Raw genomic sequence first — 18,839 nt, forward strand, 5'->3', positions numbered from 1 at the left:
GAGCATTAAAGATTATTTTTTGTTTCACTGCAAAGTCTTAACGATTGGTTCCTTGCCTACAGAACCGCTCGCCAAACCACCAGAAAAAGACCGATGTTTGGTTTCTGCAAAAGAAGCCAGCGGGAAGAATTAGAAATTTGCACTGCCATAATAATAATCGTGTTAGGAGGCGTCACCGATCACTCAGCACTGTAGAAGTATGTTTGACGAATGAGGGATATACTAACCCTGTTGCACCTGATATGGTCAGTTCATTTTGGTGCGTTTCGTCGATCATTAGCCTTGGGCAGTCAACATTGCAAGAAAGTTTAATTTTTTAAAAACATGATACGCTGATTTGATGAATATTTTGTCGTGGACCTGCCGGCTTCATATTGTTCTTGCTTTTGGAGGGTGACACTGAATTGCGAAAGGTTTTTTTTCTGTTTCCAGTATGCTTTCCAACATGTGTTTTCACCAGCGGCACTATTTTCTTGATGTTCAGTAGGTTCTGCCTTTGGATGTCTTTTGGCTCATCTCGTGTGAATATGTATATTGAACATTTAATTCCCTTAGCATTAAGACTTTTGACTAATTCATGAATTGATACACATTTGCAAATAGTTAATTATTCGCATTTTCGAGCACATTTACTCCAAAACACAGACTCTGGGACTACAACAATACACTTCTCGAAATTAATTTCGGAAAGATACATAGCCTAAAATGACATCAATTTCGACAAAGCTAGTCACGCTAACCAAATTTCGCTTTAAAGCAGGCTACCTGGCCATTCCGGAGGTTTTCGTTAACAGATTTTTCGTCACGTGACCACAGCTGTTACCAGCTTGGGAAAACCAGTGAACTTCGACTTCGACTTGTTTGTAACTACCATGGGCTAACCCGTCCTTGGATGTCATATTGGTGCTTGATGGAAACTGATTTGAATGCTTAAAATGCTGCCTGCACCTTCACTTTATTAGTTTTCAGTGAGCGCAGAACCTTAATAGCAATAGATATACACGATGAACGAAAAGTGAAATAAAATCTGGCCGGGCCAGGTCGCTTTAATGAATGAAATAAACAAAGTTTTGCCCTCCTTCCATCTGCTTGCTAGAGTTCGGGAAACACACATTGTCTGATTTCCCTGCTCACAGACACGTTTGAAGAGCACGCCCAAAGGCCCACCTTTTCCACCATCCTATATGTACAAGCGTGCATGACTACCCCTTCTGTAAGAGACAAAGCATACTTTACGAGACCGCCGCCTGCGTCTGTACTTGCTTTCAACCCCAAGCACACAGCTGCACTGGAGCTTGGCCACGCCGGTCACGTGACCACATGGTTTGGTCTTTACCAGCACAGATGCCCGAGAACCAAAGGACAAACTACAAGGCCCCACAAGCACCAAACCATCTGTCCCAATGCGTCTCATCTTTCACACAACTATCGGGCCCTTCCTTCGCCGAAAAACTAATAAATGAACTGTGCGTCCTGCACACAGCACCGGGCTCCGCCCTCGCTCGCCAGTTGCTGGAGGTCCATAAAGCTACTCTAAACACGCCCAACCCCTTAGAACCCAGGACCACATCGCCGACACAACACATAAAAACAGCCGACGCACACCATGCCAGCATACCACTCCACTTTTCTTGGCGAGGCGTCCGAGAGAGTCGTGGGAAACATCGTTTTGTTGCCCATCCACACGCAGTATCGGGGCCCCCTGTACCCGCCTTCGAGCGAGTACGATATCATCGAGGAAACGCTCGACTTGTTCCGGGCAAACTCGTTTTTCAAGAATTTCGACATCAAGGGCCCCGCGGACCGCTTGCTCATCTACGGCATCCTCTTTGTGAGCGACTGCTTGTCCAAATTGAACGCGAGAGTCTCGTACAAAGAAGCGGTGCGGGCACTAAATAACTTGGCTCTCGACTCGTTTGCCTTGCCTGGTGATATCGGCTTTCCCATGAACGAGGTGTACCAGGCGCCTGCCACGAAAAACGACGCCGAGCTCTTGAGAAGCTATTTGCAGCAGTTCCGCCAGGAGTTGGCGGACCGCTTGTTGAAGAGAATCTACGCCGACAGCGATGCTGTGCCCAGCAAGTTCTGGTTGGCGTTCACCAGAAAGCGCTTCATGAACAGGAGTTTGTAGGGGAGCACTTTTCTAAAAGGAGGTCGAAGAGGCGCGCTCAAAGAATAGTGTTCGAAGAGGGCGCTCAAAGAACAGTGTTCGAAGAGGGCGCTTCGTGAACAGGAGCCTCTAGAAGACACTTTGTGAACAGGCACATGTAGAAGCTCATTTTACAAACAGCAGCTTGCAGAGGTGTACTCTCACATAGAACCCAAGCCCTCTCCCCAAGCTCAATACACGTAGGGCACCAATGCACAAACACGAGCACGGTACTCCTCGTAGCGGGCCCCGTAGAAACGGGCCACAAGAAAATGCTCCTCGATCTGGATTCTGCGGCCAAAGAAGCGGACAAGCACAACCAAGCTGAGCGCATGCACGAGCACGTTCCCCAAAATGGTCTGCATGCCCACCACGTATAGCAAGAACCCGGCGTAACTCGGGTGCCGGCACCACGCGTATATCCCGGAGGTGACGAGCCTCTGCGGCGTCTCAGTTTCAATGTAATGGGAAAACGAGTTGCCGCAGTCATGTATGGCTTTCCCACGAACAAAGATGCCTGCTGCAGCCAAAAGCACCCCGCAGGCCGGCAGGCCGTGGTGCCGCCCGTACTTCCGCGTGAGCAAGTACTCGCATATGCTGGCCAAATGCACTGCTGCTAAAGGCACAGCCCCACGGGCACCCCATATCAAAAACAGATGCGGCGTCACTGTGCGAGGCAGGTACCTTTTGGTACAGCCGTACTCGGCCAGATGGAAACATGCCCACGCAAGCGTGTATTTGGCTAGCCGCGAGTTGCCGCCCCAAACAATACTGTATAGCGAGGCTAGGCCCACGGTCACAAGCAAGGCCACTTGCATGGATACGGCGCTCATGAGAGGAGTCTACTCAATGCGGCCACCACGCTCTGACGCCATGCCTCTGTTCGTGAGATGAAGCTTCCTAATGCGGCGCGCACAATCGCGGCCGAGCGTCTCGAAACCTGCGTGCGGCGCTCGCCTGGACACTGGGTCTGCGGGCCGCTCATACTTAAGCGCACGGGCCGGCCGGTGTGCCAAATACTGGTGGCCAGCAATGGCAGCTTTTTCTTCTTATAACCCTGAAAAGGTCCGTTTGCACGTGGTTGCAGTCAAGGCATCGGCTCTCGGCGCCGTTCTTGCGGTGTGCATCGTCACGCTTGCACTTCTGACGTCATGGAATTCCGCATGGGCACGCGTGGGCTTCTTTACCATGAGCCAGTGCGTGTTTCATTTGCTCGAGTTTTTCATCACTGCCATCTACAACACCGAGGAGGTTGACGACGACTCCTTCATATTGGGCGACCGCCAGCTCCACCATGTGTTTGTGGCAGCTGTGGCGGAAAGCATGCTCAAACTGCGGTTTGTTGCTCACAGCGACTGGTACTTGTATGCTGGTTTGGTGCTTACGGCTCTAGGCCAGATCGGTCGGTCGCTTGCCATGTATACAGCAGGCGTCTCTTTCAACCACCACATCCAGCAGGAACACGCATCCAAACACACACTAGTCACGCGAGGCATATACAAGTATTCTCGGCACCCCAGCTACTTTGCGTATTTCTGGTGGTTTGTGGGCACGCAGCTCATTCTCCAGAACTGGGTGGTGGCTCTTTTGGGTGCTATCAAGCTCCAGCTGTTCTTCCGGATACGCATTGAGTACGAGGAGAAGTTTTTGGTGGACTTTTTTGGCGAGCAGTATGTACAATATAGGGCATGCACACCGGTGGGGATCCCGTTCATCAAATAGGTGGCAGGGGAATATAGGAGATCTTATGTGGATGTGACTGGCGGATCTCTGTGGGACGTATCCGTATGTCAGGTAATGGTTCTGAATCGTAAAGCTGATTTAGAATCATATGATTCCCGGGCCAGGATTTGTGGTTCGTATCATGTTTGTGGGGCATATTCATGCGGGGTCATGTTCACAATTTGATGTACATGATGGCTGGGTCATATCATAATTATGATGACATTAGTCGGATCATAAGCACAAACCTTATATACATTCATGCTAGGATCATATCATGATTCCGATATACATCAATGCTTGGATAATATTTATAATCCTGATGTACATTGATGCTTGGGGCATGTTCATGATCCTGATCTACGTTGATGCTTCGGGTATATAAGTCTGACGTATATTTCTCGGATGATAATCATTATCATGAGATACTTTTATTCTTGAATCATGTTCATAGTTCTGATCTAGATTCATGCTTAAATCATGTCCATCATTCTGATGTAGAAACTTGCTTGGATCATAGTCATAATTTTGCTGTTACTGATCTTGATCATGATAAACTATAATCTTTGGATCATAATCACGCTTCCAACAAAATACATACTTTTGGCGCACGTCTATGCTCGAGTCACACTCATACTTCCAGACGAGAAACCCATCTGAACCATGTACACAATCCTGAATCATATACACAATCCCGAATCATATAAATCTTTGGGGTGATTAACGCACGTCTTTATTCCATAATAGCTCTGAAACATCGTAATGCTTGTGACTTGGGTATATAAATTCCATCCCCAACCCCGGCTTCCATCTATATTCCCGGGTCAGACGCAAATTCCCGGGCCAAATACATGAACCTGCGTGTTCGTTGAGCGTGTATCATATGCATACTCAGAAATACATCTCCGCGTCAATTCCGTACACGTATATCTCTATTCTTCTATATTTAGATCTCCTTCTGTCGGCTCCTCGTCTCCTTCTATTTCTTGGGGGGCACACCAAAGCCGTTGACGTTACGGTACATCAACACGCCATTGTCGCCCTCGACAAACTGGCACCAGCGCGCAGACTTCCACAATGCCTTCCACATGTTCTCGTCCGAGTAGCGGTAGTGCTTGCCCATGACCTTCTTGATTTCCTTGCTGGCCTCGCGGGCGTTGTAGAATGGGATTCTCGAGCAGTAGTGGTGCAACACGTGGGTCTCGATGATGTCGTGGAAAATGTGATGGCCAATGAAGCCAAACTCCCTGTCGATGGTAGCGGCCGCGCCCCTGGCGAAGTTCCACTGGTCGGCCTCGTAGTGCGCCATCTCAGGGTCCGAATGCTGCAAGAACGTGATGAACACCAACCAGTGGTTGACGCCAATGTAGGGGAGCACCCAGTTCACAAGCACGTTGAACGCGCCGTAGTTCTTGTACCACGTGTACAACACAAAGAGCTGGGTCAAAATACCAATGTCCGACAACACAATGTACCAGTACTGGTTCTTCTCGAAAATTGCAGATGCCGGGTTGAAGTGGTTCATGGCCCAGCCGGTGGCCGCGACCTTCTGGCCCGTGACGTTGGTGAAAAGATACATGATCCAGCCGAAACCTTGCTGCAAAATCAACGACCACAAAGACACGAGCGGCGAGTCGCTGGTGATCTCCTCGATGGACAAGCCGTGGCGCTTTTCAATGAACTCCTCGCGCGTCTTGGGCACAAACACCATGTCACGTGTCATGTGCCCCGTAGCCTTGTGGTGCTTGCCGTGGGAGAACTTCCACGAGAAATAAGGAACGAGCCAATACGAGTGCAACACCCAGCCCACGGTGTCGTTGACAAGCCGGCTGTCGGAAAAGGCCTGGTGGCCACACTCGTGGGCCAAGACCCAAAGACCCGTACCCAAGAGCCCCTGAACAATGCAGTAGGCCGACCAGGCGGCAAACCTGAGGGCCGGCTGGGGCAACAAGTGGATGTAGTTGTTGGCCACAAAACCAAACACAACCATCCAGAAAATGTCACGAGCAACGTAGTACAACGACTCGAGCGTTCTGCGCTCGTAGCAGTGCGCCGGGATCACCGACAAGATATCCTTGATGGTGTAGTCAGGAGCCTGGAACTCGTTTCCATACGTGTCAATGGCGGTCAAATCGCGAGAAAGCGTCAGGACGTTGCCGGTTTTTTTCACGGACGTGGCGGTGGCAGAGGCCCCCGTGGCGGTGGAGCTGAGAGTAGCGATCTCGGGCATGGCCTATAGTGGATAAGCTGGAGAAAAACGCGGATGGGGTTTTCTGGCCTGGAGCTTTTGGGGCAGGTGCGAAGTGGCTCCAAGTTATAGGGCACCCAATGGAGGGAAAAAGAAATAAAAGCCGCGCCGCGCCGCGTGCAGGAGGGCCCTGGGAACTGAGGTCTCCGGTGGCCTGGCAAAAGCAATATGCGAGGCGCGTGCGCATACACGAAAAGTGAGCCGCCACATGCTTCTGGCAGAGACCAGAGGGCAAGTGGGATTGCCAGTATGGGGCGTGGCCGAAAAGAACGGGCGAGGGCATGAAGATCCGAGGGGGAGGCGCGTCACGTGACCCGCCGCCGCAGCTCAGAAAGTTGGGCCCGCGCGATGGCGCCCGTCGCGCGTGGCTCCGAATTGGGCGTGCGCTGACTGGTGGATAACGTGTTGTGTGAATTGTGGGGTGATAAATTTGATCTCAATTCGGTGGCGAGCTTGGTGATGTTTTGGGAGCCACGTGCTCATTGGGTACCCTGGCTGGCTAAAATGCACGCATCTTTCTGGAGCCGGCTGCTATGGCAAGCACTCAAATGCCGCGTCAATATTGACATCTCTATGTTCCGGAATTTCTCTGGAGATCCAGCCAGTAAGCGCGGTAGTGCACCGGGTGGTATTGCAGTGCGTCAATTGGCATGATTCTGGGCTGAGCCACCATCCTTTCTTGCCAAAAGTCAGGTTTGCTTGATCGTGCCATTCCATCAGGAGCACGGGCACGCGGGCCAGCTTGCACAATAGCGAGTTCGCTACACGCAGCCGGCCTGCATGTAGAGTTGGCTATACGGGGCTTGTTCGCACAACAAGTTCGCTATACGCGGCCTGTTTGCCAATAAGTTCGCTATACGCGGCCTGCTTGCACAATAAGCTTGCTCGACGCAGCAGACAGCTTTCCCTAATTTCCCCAAAGTTAAACAAGTCAAATGCGCTGTTTTTGACCGGGGCATGTCCATTGTTCCCAAACATGAACATACCATCACGTAGACGGCGGAGAGAAAGACGTCCCCCTTGACATAGAAGGTTGGATCCAACTAAAAGTCACCCATGCAAAAACCAACCAACCCCAGACAGAAAACCCAATCAACCAGACAAGAAAACCCAATCAACCAGACAAGAAAACCAGCCAACTAAGCAAAAAACACACCGCCCGCCCAGATAAAAAATACACCACCCACCCAGACAAAAAAACCAGCCACCAAAGCAAAAAATACACGGCCCCAGCGCGAGCCCTGAAGACGGCCGCTCCATCCTGCCGCAATGGCCTCTTGGGATTTGCCGTGGAATCCCGGGAAGTGCCCTGGCAGGAATCGCCGAGGGCCACGCAGCACGTGACCACGGGCGGAGGCACGGGTGTGACTCCTTGCGTACGGCGAAGCGGAAGCCGCTATCGGAGATGAGAAACGCAGGGCAACCTGGAACAATAAAGAGACATCCGCCCAGCGCAATCGGAACCCACATTTATACATCAAAATGAAAGCGTGACGCAAATTGGTCGCTGCAGTCAAGACTCGGAATTGCCGGCGGCACGCGCCATCCGCCGGAACCGGCCAGCCTCCGAGCCAGACCCGCCCCGGAGTTTCAATCTTTTTTCACCTTATCTGCAGACCGGCCGATAACGACGGTCCAGCACGACGAACGAGAAGCATCGGCTGCAACCGACGCTGTCCGCAACTAGTCTGGATTTTCGGCCCATCGCAAAGCCCAATTCTCCTGGTCAAACACCCTCTGTCAAAACCCGCATACACGAAAAATGGCAGCCGACGCCGCGCAAACAATCGAGAAAAAGCCCATCAATTTCGCCAACATCCTCTTGGGTGCCGGATTGAACTTGGCCGAGGTGACCACGTTGGGCCAGCCGCTCGAGGTGGTCAAAACCACCATGGCGGCCAATAGGTCCTTGTCCTTGGTGCAGGCCGGCAAACTCGTGTGGTCACGTGGCGGCGTTCTTGGGTTCTACCAAGGCTTGATTCCATGGGCCTGGATCGAGGCGTCCACTAAAGGTGCCGTGTTGTTGTTTGTGTCCGCCGAGGCCGAGTACCAGTACCGCAGCTTGGGCTTCAGCAGCTTCCTTGCCGGAATGGGTGGCGGTGTCACTGGAGGAGTGGCCCAGGCGTACCTTACCATGGGCTTCTGCACGTGCATGAAAACCGTGGAAATCACCCGGGCCAAGCAGGCTGCGGTGGCGGGCGCGCCCCAGCTGACGTCGTTCCAGGTGTTCAAGGAGATTTACCGCAAGGAGGGCATCCGCGGCATCAACAAAGGAGTCAATGCCGTGGCCATCCGCCAAATGACCAACTGGGGCTCGCGGTTCGGGCTTTCCCGTTTGGCCGAGGACGGCATCAAGAACCTCACCGGCAAGGGGAAGGACGACCGCTTGAATGCCGTGGAGAAGATCGCCGCGTCGTGTGTTGGTGGTGGTTTGTCTGCGTGGAACCAGCCGATCGAGGTGATCCGCGTCGAGATGCAGTCCAAGACCGCCGACCCAAACAGACCCAAGAACCTTGGGGTGTTCTCTGCTGCCAAGTACATCTACTCCAACAACGGTGTCAAGGGCTTGTACCGAGGCGTGGCCCCCAGGGTGGGGTTGGGTGTCTGGCAGACTGTGTTCATGGTGGCCTTCGGAGACATTTTCAAGAAGTTGTTGAAGACGGATGGCGGACATTAGTGCATGGACTACTCTATCCAAACCTAGCTTATCAATACGAGAGTGTATATTCCTGAATGAAAAAAATGGCTGAATGCCAACTCATGCCACCACCGAAACCCTTTGTGTTCGCAACGTGTCAGAGCACGCTGCCTGACCCGACATCGTTTGCCGACAACAGCCTTGCTTCACACTATCCTAAACAGGACGCGTTTTTTTCCGCTCGATCCCCCATTTGTCGTAGGCGTAGAGACCAAAAGCAGTGAGAACAATTCCGTAGCTCTGTGTGCCGGTGAAACTGAAGCTGGCTTCCCAGATGAAGGCAAAAATGATAACCATGATCCTCTTCATGATGTTGGCGATGGAATAGTTTACGGTGGAAATGGTTCCGAGAAGCAGGAACGCCAAGAGCGATTGCATGAAGTGAGAAAACCCGTTCAACACCACTAGGCACATCAAGCTGGACGACACTTGCGTCAATGAGAACACCTCATTCTGGAGTTCGGAAATGAGGTACACGGGCATTGTGAACAAGAAACCAGTGAGCGAACAGAACAACAAAATCGTCAACTTGTCCAACTTCTTCTCTTCGCCTTTCTCGAACACCGGGAGGGATTCTGACTTGGGCTCCTCCGGGGCGGTGTAGGTCAATCTCTTTTTGGCGAAGATGTTCTGCGAAACGAAAATGAACATGGAAACGAATGCGTACATCAAGCCCCCTAGGTAACCATCGTCCACTGAGACCAACGCCGTTCTGGGCTTGTAACACGTGAGCATGATGCCCAGCATCAACGGAATCAAAGTTACATACGTCACGTTTTTGAACTTAACCTTGTAAACGACCTTATAAATCAAGATTGTTGTGATGGGCGATAACGCCTTGACGGTGTGGACTAGGGACACGGGGATGACCGAGGTGGCCTTGTGGCTGGTGATGTGGCCCACAAACTGGAAAATTCCCATGGGCAAGGTGGTGGAAATGATGGATGCTGTTGGCGTGAGGAACTTGATGAGCGAGTGGTCAAGTTCGTCCAACCGAGGCACGGAGCCTAGCGGGAACAAGCGGGCGAATTTGGGGGCTGCCGCCAACCAGGCAAAAAGCACGGCGCAGAGCAACGCGTTGAGCACAAACTGAAATTGTGTGAGCGTGACGGGGTACAGGAAGCGGGACAAGATGGCCTTTGTCGAGTTGGACGACACGATGGAGAACGCGTACCAGAAGCCGCACAAGACCACAACCTCCCAGTTGATGTCAGGGGCCCATTTGCGGTACCACGAGGCTGCGTGAGCAGCCGGGTCTGGCGAGGACACGGGGCCTTTCGGGTAGAAGGCGGCCGCAGAATCCTCCGGGATCGGGTATGCGTCAAGGCTGACGGTGGAGCCCGCGTGGGACGCTGGGCCAAACGAGAAGTAGTCCCGCTTATCCGTGATCGGGGTCGGCGAGTTTGACAGCGGCGGCGTGATGGGCACAAAGTGGCCCGCGTGGGGCGCTCGCAGAGCTCGCGGGTGATTGATTTGAAAGATGTTGGTGGAGGAGTGGTTCGGGTTGATTTGCGACGTTCGCTGCTGCCGAGACACGTATTTGTGGATGTCCTCCACGCTTGGATTGACGCTCAACATAAGGCGGAAAGGGCGGCTATTTGGGTCCAGCAGTGAGGGCAGAGCAAAAGGCAGGAATAACAGAACTTTAACACGCCGGTTTGGAGAAAGCGAATTCGGGACGAAGATTAGGTGAAGAAGGGGTCAAGCTCACGCTTAGGACTGGCGGCTGGTGATGCTAGAGGAGTGACCGGGGTTTGTGGAGAAACAAAGGTCAGCCAATCAGCAATACTCTATTCTTCGATCAGGGAGTGAGGTCGGCGGGTAAAGCGAGGTCAAGGTTAGAGTGAAGCGGCAAGCGCAGGAAAATATGAGCCGCCGATATTAGTCCAGGGAGTCGCGCCGCGAGAAAGCTTCTCGTTTTCAGTCGGGCGGTGAGCAGAAAACTTAAGATGCAGAAAGGAAAAACAAACACGGTGATTTGGCGTAGTTTTTTGTGTCCAGGGAACCCGGAGGATTTTGGTATGTGCTGGTGGAAAAGGCGCTTGCAGTGCTAAATTAGGAACAAGCAAAACGCTCACATAGCAAAAAAGAAACTCGTCGCGATGAGTGCACGCAAGAATGTGCGCGGGCTGCATGCAGGGCCGCGGACATCGTCTGCGGTCTTGGTGAATGGAAGCGTCAAGCCCGAGCGGGGTGCCAACAATATAACAGGCTGTTCCTGCAGGTGTGACTGCCGTGCTGGAAGTTGGACAATCCGCCTGAAATGGGACTTTCTAGTGATCCAGCCAAAGAGCAGAAGCGCCGCGGCGATTTCCATGTTCATACTGGAAAATGGGCTTGTGTCCCGCCAGCCGCATGCAACAGCGGTCCTGCATCGGAGCGAGGCGTGCTCTTAGGGAATGTTTGTCACCAAAGTCGTGAGCGTGCCGATTCAATAGGCATTGCAGAGGCGGGAGTCCAGGGGAATTTTGTCATTCCCAGCTAGCCAGTGAATTTAGTGTGTCATGACTAGTGGGCACGTGGCTCTGTTTCTGGTGCGGCCTTCTCTGGTGCGGGTCCACTTGGTTCCCCTGGCCTGGCAGTGCGAGCACACGTGTCTGCAGGACTTAAGCACCGACTCGAGATCGGGCAAGTTCGCGCGGGCCTGGGGAGCGACTAACGGTATTTCTTTGGATGCAGTCGTCACCAGATCCCCGGGTCTCTCTGAATTACCTCTGTCGACAAGGTGGCTACGCGCCGGCGGAAACAGGGGCAACATTGTGTCGTGGTCTTTTCCTTCGATTCAGCGTTTTGCGTCTGTGAGTGGCCCAGAATGGAACTTGGGGACGAGCTTGTAGGGGACTTGTTTGCACCATCCAATACGCTGATTTGGAGCGTGGCTTCTGATTCCGCTTTGGAGCACGGTCTCCGATTATATTTTGAAGCGCCGCTTTGAATGTTCTTTTGGGGTACGGTTTTTGATGCGTTCTGAAGCACAGCTTTTGCTTCTGTTCTGGAGCGTGGCGTTTGATGCTTTTTGGTGCGGGGGCTCTTCAACTTGTAGCGCCGTTTTCCTCAAAGCCACTCTTATTATTCGGCCGCTTTTAACAGACACGTGTGTTATTCGGCTGCATTTATCAGCCGCCTATATTATTCGGCCGCTTTTCGGAGCCACTCATATTTTTCGGCCGCTTTTTTTTACAGCGCTGCATTTTTCTTCAGGGCCGCGCCGCTTTAGTGCTCATTTCCTAGGCTCATTTCTTGGGTCCGCGCCATGTAGAAAATGGCTGCAAGTCTCCGCAAGCATGCAAATCCTCCATCCGAGTCTCCCTTACGGAGTCTGTCGAAAGGTCCCAGACACAAAGATGAATTTGGTCTAGGCGAATTGAACGTCCTTAATAATCCGACTTTTGCTTGTCTTGGCGTATTTAGCACGAGATTGATGACCCAAAAAGCCACTGCCTCGGTGCGTATTCTCAAACAGGGATCCAGAATATCACTGCGGAAAACGATCACATCTTACCAGATATCGGCATTTGTCATCTAGCCCTGGCTCCCTGCAAATCAAACTTTTTTTTATTTGTCTTTTAGTGGAAAAGGGACAATTCTAAGGGTGTTATCAATAGCGCCTCGTGTTCGCAGGTAAGAGGCGCACGGACAACCAAAGAAGCAAGCGACTAAATATTCGCAGCTCCGGTCAGGCTTGGGCCCGACAATTCTCGCCCCGCGAAGATGGAGTGATAAATTCCAAACATCACTCCAAGGTAACTAATTTAACGGAACCCCCGACTTGCTAAAAGTGGCAACTTAGCCGAATATCACTACTTCAAAAGGAAAGAGCTTCACCAAACTTTGTTTACCAAAAGTGACAACTTTACCAGATACCGTCCCTGCCCCATAATCCCTCCAAAGGCCCTCGCCGGGCGCCCAGCACCCAGTCTCGCCTTTCAAAACACCGCGGCCTGCACACAAAAGACCGATACTACTATCGCGGCCTTCACAGCTCACATGAGCTGGCCCAGCACGTTGTGCCGCATCACCACTCAGGACCCAAAAACTCATTCAGGACCCAAAAACTCATTCAGGACCCAAAAACTCAACAATCCCCGCAATATGGACGCAATCACGTCGTATGTCTCGCGGCAGTTGGTCTCGCGAGGCACCAGGTACCTCATGCGCCGTGCTGGTGTCACTGACGACGATGACGACTTCGCTGAACCCCCGCTCTCCGAACCCGAGCAGGAGGCCGATCCCGTCACCGAAGAGATGTTCTCGTCGTGGGCGCTTTTCATCCTTCTTTTCTTGCTCTGCTCCGCGTTGTGGTCCTCATACTACCTCCAGCAGCGGCGAATCAAGGCCATTCATGAGACCGTGCTCCTGATCTTCTACGGCATGATCGTGGGTTTGGTAATCCGGGTAGCCCCTGGCCACTACATCCAGGACGCGGTCAAGTTCAAGTCCGGCTATTTCTTCAACATTTTGCTTCCGCCGATCATTCTAAACTCCGGGTATGAGCTCCACCAGGCGAACTTCTTTGGCAATCTCGGCCTGATCCTTACCTTCGCCATCCCCGGTACATTCATCTCGCTGTTGGTGCTCGGCACCATCTTGTACGCGTGGACTGCCTTGGGCTTTGACGGTGTCAAACTTGAGTGGGTGGACGCGTTGGCCGTGGGCGCCACGCTCTCAGCAACGGATCCCGTGACCATCCTTTCCATTTTCAACGCGTACAAGGTCGACCCCAAGTTGTACACGATCATTTTCGGGGAATCGCTTTTGAACGACGCCATCTCGATCGTCATGTTCGAGACGTGTCAGCAGTTCCACGGAAAGCCTTTGCACTTCTCGTCGATGTTCGAGGGTATCGGTCTATTCTTGATGACATTCACCGTGTCCACCATCATTGGAATGGCCGTGGGCATTTTGGTTGCCTTGATCTTGAAACACTCCCACGTGCGGCGCTACCCACAGATTGAGACGTGCTTGGTGCTTTTGTTTGCTTACCAGTCTTACTTTTTCTCCAACGGTGCTCACATGTCCGGCATTGTGTCCTTGCTTTTCTGCGGTATCACTTTGAAACACTACGCATACTTCAACATGTCCCGTAGGACGCAGATCGCCACCAAGTACATCTTCCAGTTCTTGGCTCAACTTTCGGAGAACTTCATCTTCATTTACTTGGGTTTGTCGCTCTTCACCGAGGTCGAGTTGGTCTTCAAGCCATTGCTCATCATCGTCACCTTCATTCTGATATGCATTGCAAGATGGTGTGCCGTGTTCCCCTTGTCAAAGTTCCTCAACTTTTTGTTCCGCGCCAAGCACGAGAGTGCCAGTCGCCGAAATGTCATGAATGGTGGCATCTCCTCGCCCCCACAGCCCGAGGAAATCAGTCACTCGTACCAAATGATGATTTTCTGGGCCGGATTGCGAGGTGCAGTGGGTGTTGCATTGGCGTTGGGCCTCCAGGGCGAGGCCAAGTCCACGCTCTTGGCTACAGTTCTTGTTGTTGTAGTGCTTACCGTGATTTTCTTCGGCGGCACCACAGCGTCAATGCTCGAGATCTTGGGTATCAAAACTGGCGTTGTCGAGGAGGGCGACGACTCTGATGATGAGTTTGATATTGTGGCGCCAAAATTGGCCGTAGGCAACTCGTCGAGCAACTTGAACTTGATGGGTAGCCGCAGATTCAGCCCGGACATTCCGTCACTCTCCAGAAACCCAAATAAGTCGAGTGTTTACGACACCGAGGGTCCAGCAAACTCGCAAACCGCCACAGCCAGATCGCTGGCTTCGTGCACCAACTCGCGCACGGAGTTGAGCTACAACCACAACGACGACGACGAGCTCATCACGAGCGATATGGATGATTTTATTACTGAGCCCCTCGGTTACACCGAAGGCGACCCAGGTCGCTTGGCAACGCAGTCGAACGGCGCGTTGGGTGCGTTTTTGAGCGCAGAGGAGCACGCCCGGTGGTTCACGAAGTTCGATGAAGAGGTGTTGAAGCCGGTGTTGCTCGACACGTTGCCCCACCAAGAGGCCTCGGATAAGTACGACGAGGAAGCCAGGTTGGGCAAATAGACAGTGCGTTCTGATGCTGGGTGTTCATTCGGGCGATAAACTAAAAATACATACTTCCATGGTCAATGCCAGACCGCGAGCCGCCACTGGCCCCTCTCCGAGCCGTTGTCCGTGGCGCACCTCAAAGGTACATTGCCATCTGCGTCTTCTCCTGCTCCTGCTGCTGAGCGACGGATGCGTCGATGACCCATTTGGCGAGCTTGAACGCGCGCGACGACAACTGCAAATCGTTGAGTTTGTAGTTGTACTTGACGCAGAGCTGGAAGAACCCGCCCATGGTCAAGTCGCGCAAGACTGCCACGACGTGCGCGTTGGCGGCGGTCAGGTGAAGCTTCTCGGAGGGAGAACGGAACACCGACGCAGGCAACACGTCTGTGTAGTTGGCACACGACCGGATGGGCCGCTCGAGCAAGTTGAACACGGTGCTGATATGGCCGCTCGACACGGTGCTGCTGCGGTCCTCCTCCACGGCGTGCATCAAGAGACCGGACAATGCAAGCACCGCGTTCCCGTATAGCGCCGGGTTGAGCACGCGGGACTCGGCGTCCCGCTTGGCCGTGGTCCGGAAAAGCACGCCCACAGTGGACGCCAAGAACTCACCACGGAGCTGCTTTGCGCGGGTCTTCCACGCGGTGGTGCGGGCCTCGAATTGCGCCTTCTGGCGTGCGGTCGTGGGGCCGTACATGGCCCGAACGTGGCGGTTGAGGGGGGCCCACACGGCGGACACAAACGCCTCGCCCAAGCGGTACTTCAGCAATGCCGCGGTCCAGCCGGTCTGCTTGGCCGGCTCGAAGGCCACGCTCGCCTTGAGCGGGCTGGACGTGGCGCTCACAGCAAACTGGGTGGTGTCGTTGGAAGTCGAGTCGTGGGAGTTGCCGAAAAGCGCCTGGTCCTTGGGCGACAGGCTGATGGCCGCGTCGTCCCGGGCCAAATACTCGGCGTTTCGGAGCGCGTCCATGTCGCTGGCGCTGCGGAAGTTGATGCGCGAAGACGTGTTGCGGATCACCAACGAACACTCGTCGAGGATGGCGGGCCACGCCACGTGGCGATGGCTGGGCCCGTTGAAAATGGCGTTTCGTGTGGCCACGCAGTACGCGTCGTTGGCCGAGGCGACGTAGGCGAGTTCCTGGAAGGCTGTGGCCCGCACCAACGCGTGCTCCGGGCGCACGTCGCGCAACCCAGAAAGCAAGGTGGCTACCGGGTCGGGGCTTTTGGCGCCAATGGCCGTTTTTCCGTCGAGACAGCCGATAGTCAGGTACGTGTCGTGCACGTGGCAGGCAAACTCCCAGGCCAAGAACAACACCAACGACGCGTATGTGGCGTTGGCAAGCGTGGCAAGCCCGATGTGGAACGGCGGCATGGCGGTGTCGAGCGAACAGGCCATGAAAATGGGCCAGCCGGCCCGGTAGAGGAGCGGGCGGGCAAAGAAATACAGCACCGGCGCCGCAAGCGAGCAGAACGCGGTGAAAAACACGGCGTTCCCAAGGATAAACGCCTTTTTGGCAAAGAGCGCCTTCTCGGGCGTCACGTGGGACACGCCGTAGGCTAGCGGGAGCCGGTGGCGCTGGAACGCCACGTGCTGGAGCGAGTACACCACGGCACAGAACGCGCCGTGGAACCAGAAGTACACCCACGCGTCGTTCACCGCCGGCTTGACGCGGAACTCCTTGGCCAACACATAGTAGTTGGTGAGAAGTCGGGTCTGGGGCAAGAACACGGCGAAAAACAAGCCGCTGGACGCCGCAAACGCGGCTAGAAGCGGGTAGAAGCGGCCGCTCATGACCGTGTTCACGGCGACGTGCTGCGCCAACGATTTGGCGCTCGAATACTCGACTTCCAGGGCCCGGCCGCGGGCCTGCTGGACGAGCCAGAGCGCTGTAAAAAGCATCGGGACACGGTACACGGAATCAAGTAGGTTCCACCAGAAGCGCCCGTATGGAATCCGCAAGAAGATGGAAGCCAACACGGCCACCAAGAAACACGTCTTGTTGACGTAGCGTGCACGGCGGCTGGACGTGGCGCGGAAACACGCCTCGTACAGCATGGTGCGCTGCTGCGGCTGCCCGTTCATCTTTGTGGAGGGGTTTATGTGCGTGTTTTGCAGGGGCTTTGATGTTCCTGGAGGCTCTTTGGAGAGTTTCGATGCGAAGCGAATGGGCCCGGGTCACGTGAGCCGTGGATGGAGCGCGCTCGCTTGGGGCAGGATTGACTATGCGGACTCTATGGCTTGCGGAGGTCTGTGGACAGAACAGTGTTTTCTTCACGGATTCATTTTGATGGGTCTGCTTCTCCGGAGACATCGTGTCACTTTAATTCGTGTGGCTGTCTAGATTGCTTTTGGTTTCCAGGGCGCTGTTTCATTCAATTGGTGAAGCTGTTTTGGTGCTGCATGGCGTTTGATGGCTGTGCCATCGTTTCTCCGAGCCGTGCTGTGTAGCATTTGCTGCTTGACCTTTGTGAAGTAGGTTGGTTCCAGTAAATGCTTATCGTGGGTACGGCTCAATATTTCTTTTTTTTTACGAGCTGCTCTTGCCCTCGATATAGCCATGCTGGCTGTACTCTGGTGGGCTGGGTTGTTCTGTAGCTGTTTTCCAGCCGAATCTTATCTTTAGTTCCTTTCGTCTTTTGCCTTTGACTTCAGAATCTTGGAAACTCGTCGATCTTTAAATGGCCAAGGGCAAAAGTCAGCTACCAGAATAGTATAGACAGTATGTGCCTAGTTATGAGATAACAGCAGTACTTGAGGCACCTAATTTCAAACATGCTTCGGATATATTGAGGCAGGAATGTCAAGGCGCCATTTACTCGCCAAGTCTGAAGTGCAATTGAATTAATAAAAAGACCCTTTCTAGACTATACTTCCTCGGTGAACAGCTGTATTGCTTGTAGGCATTTGAATTACGCTACAGCTATAAAGCTTTTATGACACTATGACTGTAAATATGTCGACTCCTTATTAATTGAACTGTAATTTTCTCAGCAACCCTGAAAGATATGGATAGATACAACAGTAGCCTCTTCCATGTGAGTCTCGGTGCTTCCCGTCATCCGAGTCAGTGCTCTCGCTTTCATTCTCCAGTATCCAAGAGATTTTTTAAATCAGCTATGAAATGCATTCTCTTAACACCGATATACAGATGCTTGGCATCTCTCCCGAAGTTTGCCGTATGTATTGGACGCAATAGACAGGGTTGATTGAGAACGGGTCCACACGATTCAAGTAGAATCCTACTATCACTGTGGTGATTATCCACTAGAATCCCAAGCGTGAACGCTCATTGCTCAATTCTTTATGCTTTGCTGGCTGGACATTCTAGCCTTGTAAAAAATTGATACATGGGCAAAGTGGCCATTTCTCGGAAACCCTTTTTCTGCCCTCGGGCAACTTCTTTTCATTAACATATGTCCTGCTTTGAGAACGGTCAGAAGGCTGCTTTAATCCAAATATATATGAAATACAATTTTCGATTTGTCGGCGGTACATCCAAAGAATCGCCAAAAATTAAAAGAAAGGAAGAGAATGATGTATATCTATGGATCTTGTTTGAGAATGTCTGTCCCGGGACGCTCTCTTCGGCATTCCTAGAATCACAGTGATGGAGACTGCGTCCGGTTGATAACAAAATGGCGACATTCTGCTACTTACTTATTCTTCTCATATGACTCGGAAAAGCAATTTGGTGAGATCGAGTTCAATACACTCATCTCAATGGCGATGCAGACCTGATCATGAATGACGGTGACATCGTATATTGAAGTCCAACCAGGCAGGCCAAAACTATACTGCTTTATGATTCATGTTGAACTTCAATGTCCAGTCAAACGCCTTTCCTCGGTTTCTCTCTTAGGCACAACACACTGTCTGGCCATCTTATAATGCAAGAGGACTCACCTCACAGTTGCCTAAGTACATGGCCCAACAGGTCCCGAATCCCACAAGTCGTAAACCCAAATGCGCATCC

General features: G+C 52.7%; 10 protein-coding genes across 10 annotated transcripts; 5 read left to right on the forward strand and 5 right to left on the reverse strand.

Annotated features, from left to right (window-relative positions):
• Positions 1–1,606: 1,606 nt before the first annotated feature.
• On the forward strand, positions 1,607–2,131 carry ARC18 (Arc18p; the record flags this gene model as incomplete). Its single annotated transcript, XM_018856462.1, has 1 exon — positions 1,607–2,131. The coding sequence occupies one exon, from the start codon at positions 1,607–1,609 to the stop codon at positions 2,129–2,131; it is 525 nt and encodes a 174-aa protein (XP_018714277.1).
• A 209-nt stretch (positions 2,132–2,340) lies between these two features.
• METBIDRAFT_37590 (methyltransferase family protein) lies at positions 2,341–2,982 on the reverse strand (the record flags this gene model as incomplete). The annotated part of the gene is made up of 1 exon (XM_018856894.1): positions 2,341–2,982. One exon carries the CDS (start codon positions 2,980–2,982, stop codon positions 2,341–2,343), a length of 642 nt encoding a protein of 213 aa, XP_018714278.1.
• A 199-nt stretch (positions 2,983–3,181) lies between these two features.
• Positions 3,182–3,871, forward strand: METBIDRAFT_36389 (protein-S-isoprenylcysteine carboxyl O-methyltransferase; the record flags this gene model as incomplete). The annotated part of the gene is made up of 1 exon (XM_018856733.1): positions 3,182–3,871. The coding sequence occupies one exon, from the start codon at positions 3,182–3,184 to the stop codon at positions 3,869–3,871; it is 690 nt and encodes a 229-aa protein (XP_018714279.1).
• Positions 3,872–4,850: 979 nt separating this feature from the next.
• Positions 4,851–6,101, reverse strand: FAD2 (Fad2p; the record flags this gene model as incomplete). The annotated part of the gene is made up of 1 exon (XM_018856824.1): positions 4,851–6,101. The coding sequence occupies one exon, from the start codon at positions 6,099–6,101 to the stop codon at positions 4,851–4,853; it is 1,251 nt and encodes a 416-aa protein (XP_018714280.1).
• Positions 6,102–6,992: 891 nt separating this feature from the next.
• Positions 6,993–7,735, reverse strand: METBIDRAFT_113252 (uncharacterized protein). The gene has a single exon (XM_018853959.1). It carries the CDS (start codon positions 7,587–7,589, stop codon positions 7,212–7,214), a length of 378 nt encoding a protein of 125 aa, XP_018714281.1. The 5' UTR covers positions 7,590–7,735; the 3' UTR covers positions 6,993–7,211.
• YHM2 (Yhm2p) lies at positions 7,736–8,885 on the forward strand. Its single transcript, XM_018853960.1, has one exon. It carries the CDS (start codon positions 7,882–7,884, stop codon positions 8,794–8,796), a length of 915 nt encoding a protein of 304 aa, XP_018714282.1. The 5' UTR covers positions 7,736–7,881; the 3' UTR covers positions 8,797–8,885.
• Positions 8,886–8,973: 88 nt separating this feature from the next.
• SLY41 (Sly41p) lies at positions 8,974–10,395 on the reverse strand (the record flags this gene model as incomplete). The annotated part of the gene is given in 3 exon segments (XM_018856726.1): positions 8,974–10,055; positions 10,150–10,169; positions 10,181–10,395. 3 exon segments carry the CDS (start codon positions 10,393–10,395, stop codon positions 8,974–8,976), a joined length of 1,317 nt encoding a protein of 438 aa, XP_018714283.1.
• Positions 10,396–11,321: 926 nt separating this feature from the next.
• On the forward strand, positions 11,322–11,654 carry METBIDRAFT_10024 (uncharacterized protein; the record flags this gene model as incomplete). The annotated part of the gene is made up of 1 exon (XM_018853672.1): positions 11,322–11,654. The coding sequence occupies one exon, from the start codon at positions 11,322–11,324 to the stop codon at positions 11,652–11,654; it is 333 nt and encodes a 110-aa protein (XP_018714284.1).
• An 836-nt stretch (positions 11,655–12,490) lies between these two features.
• Positions 12,491–14,938, forward strand: NHX1 (bifunctional K:H/Na:H antiporter). The gene has a single exon (XM_018853961.1). It carries the CDS (start codon positions 12,805–12,807, stop codon positions 14,875–14,877), a length of 2,073 nt encoding a protein of 690 aa, XP_018714285.1. The 5' UTR covers positions 12,491–12,804; the 3' UTR covers positions 14,878–14,938.
• Positions 14,939–14,998: 60 nt separating this feature from the next.
• METBIDRAFT_10026 (uncharacterized protein) lies at positions 14,999–16,948 on the reverse strand (the record flags this gene model as incomplete). The annotated part of the gene is made up of 1 exon (XM_018853673.1): positions 14,999–16,948. The coding sequence occupies one exon, from the start codon at positions 16,946–16,948 to the stop codon at positions 14,999–15,001; it is 1,950 nt and encodes a 649-aa protein (XP_018714286.1).
• Positions 16,949–18,839: the final 1,891 nt, after the last annotated feature.

Source organism: Metschnikowia bicuspidata, assembly GCF_001664035.1.
Source record: "Metschnikowia bicuspidata var. bicuspidata NRRL YB-4993 chromosome Unknown METBIscaffold_1, whole genome shotgun sequence".
In the NCBI taxonomy this organism is placed as follows: domain Eukaryota; kingdom Fungi; phylum Ascomycota; class Pichiomycetes; order Serinales; family Metschnikowiaceae; genus Metschnikowia; species Metschnikowia bicuspidata.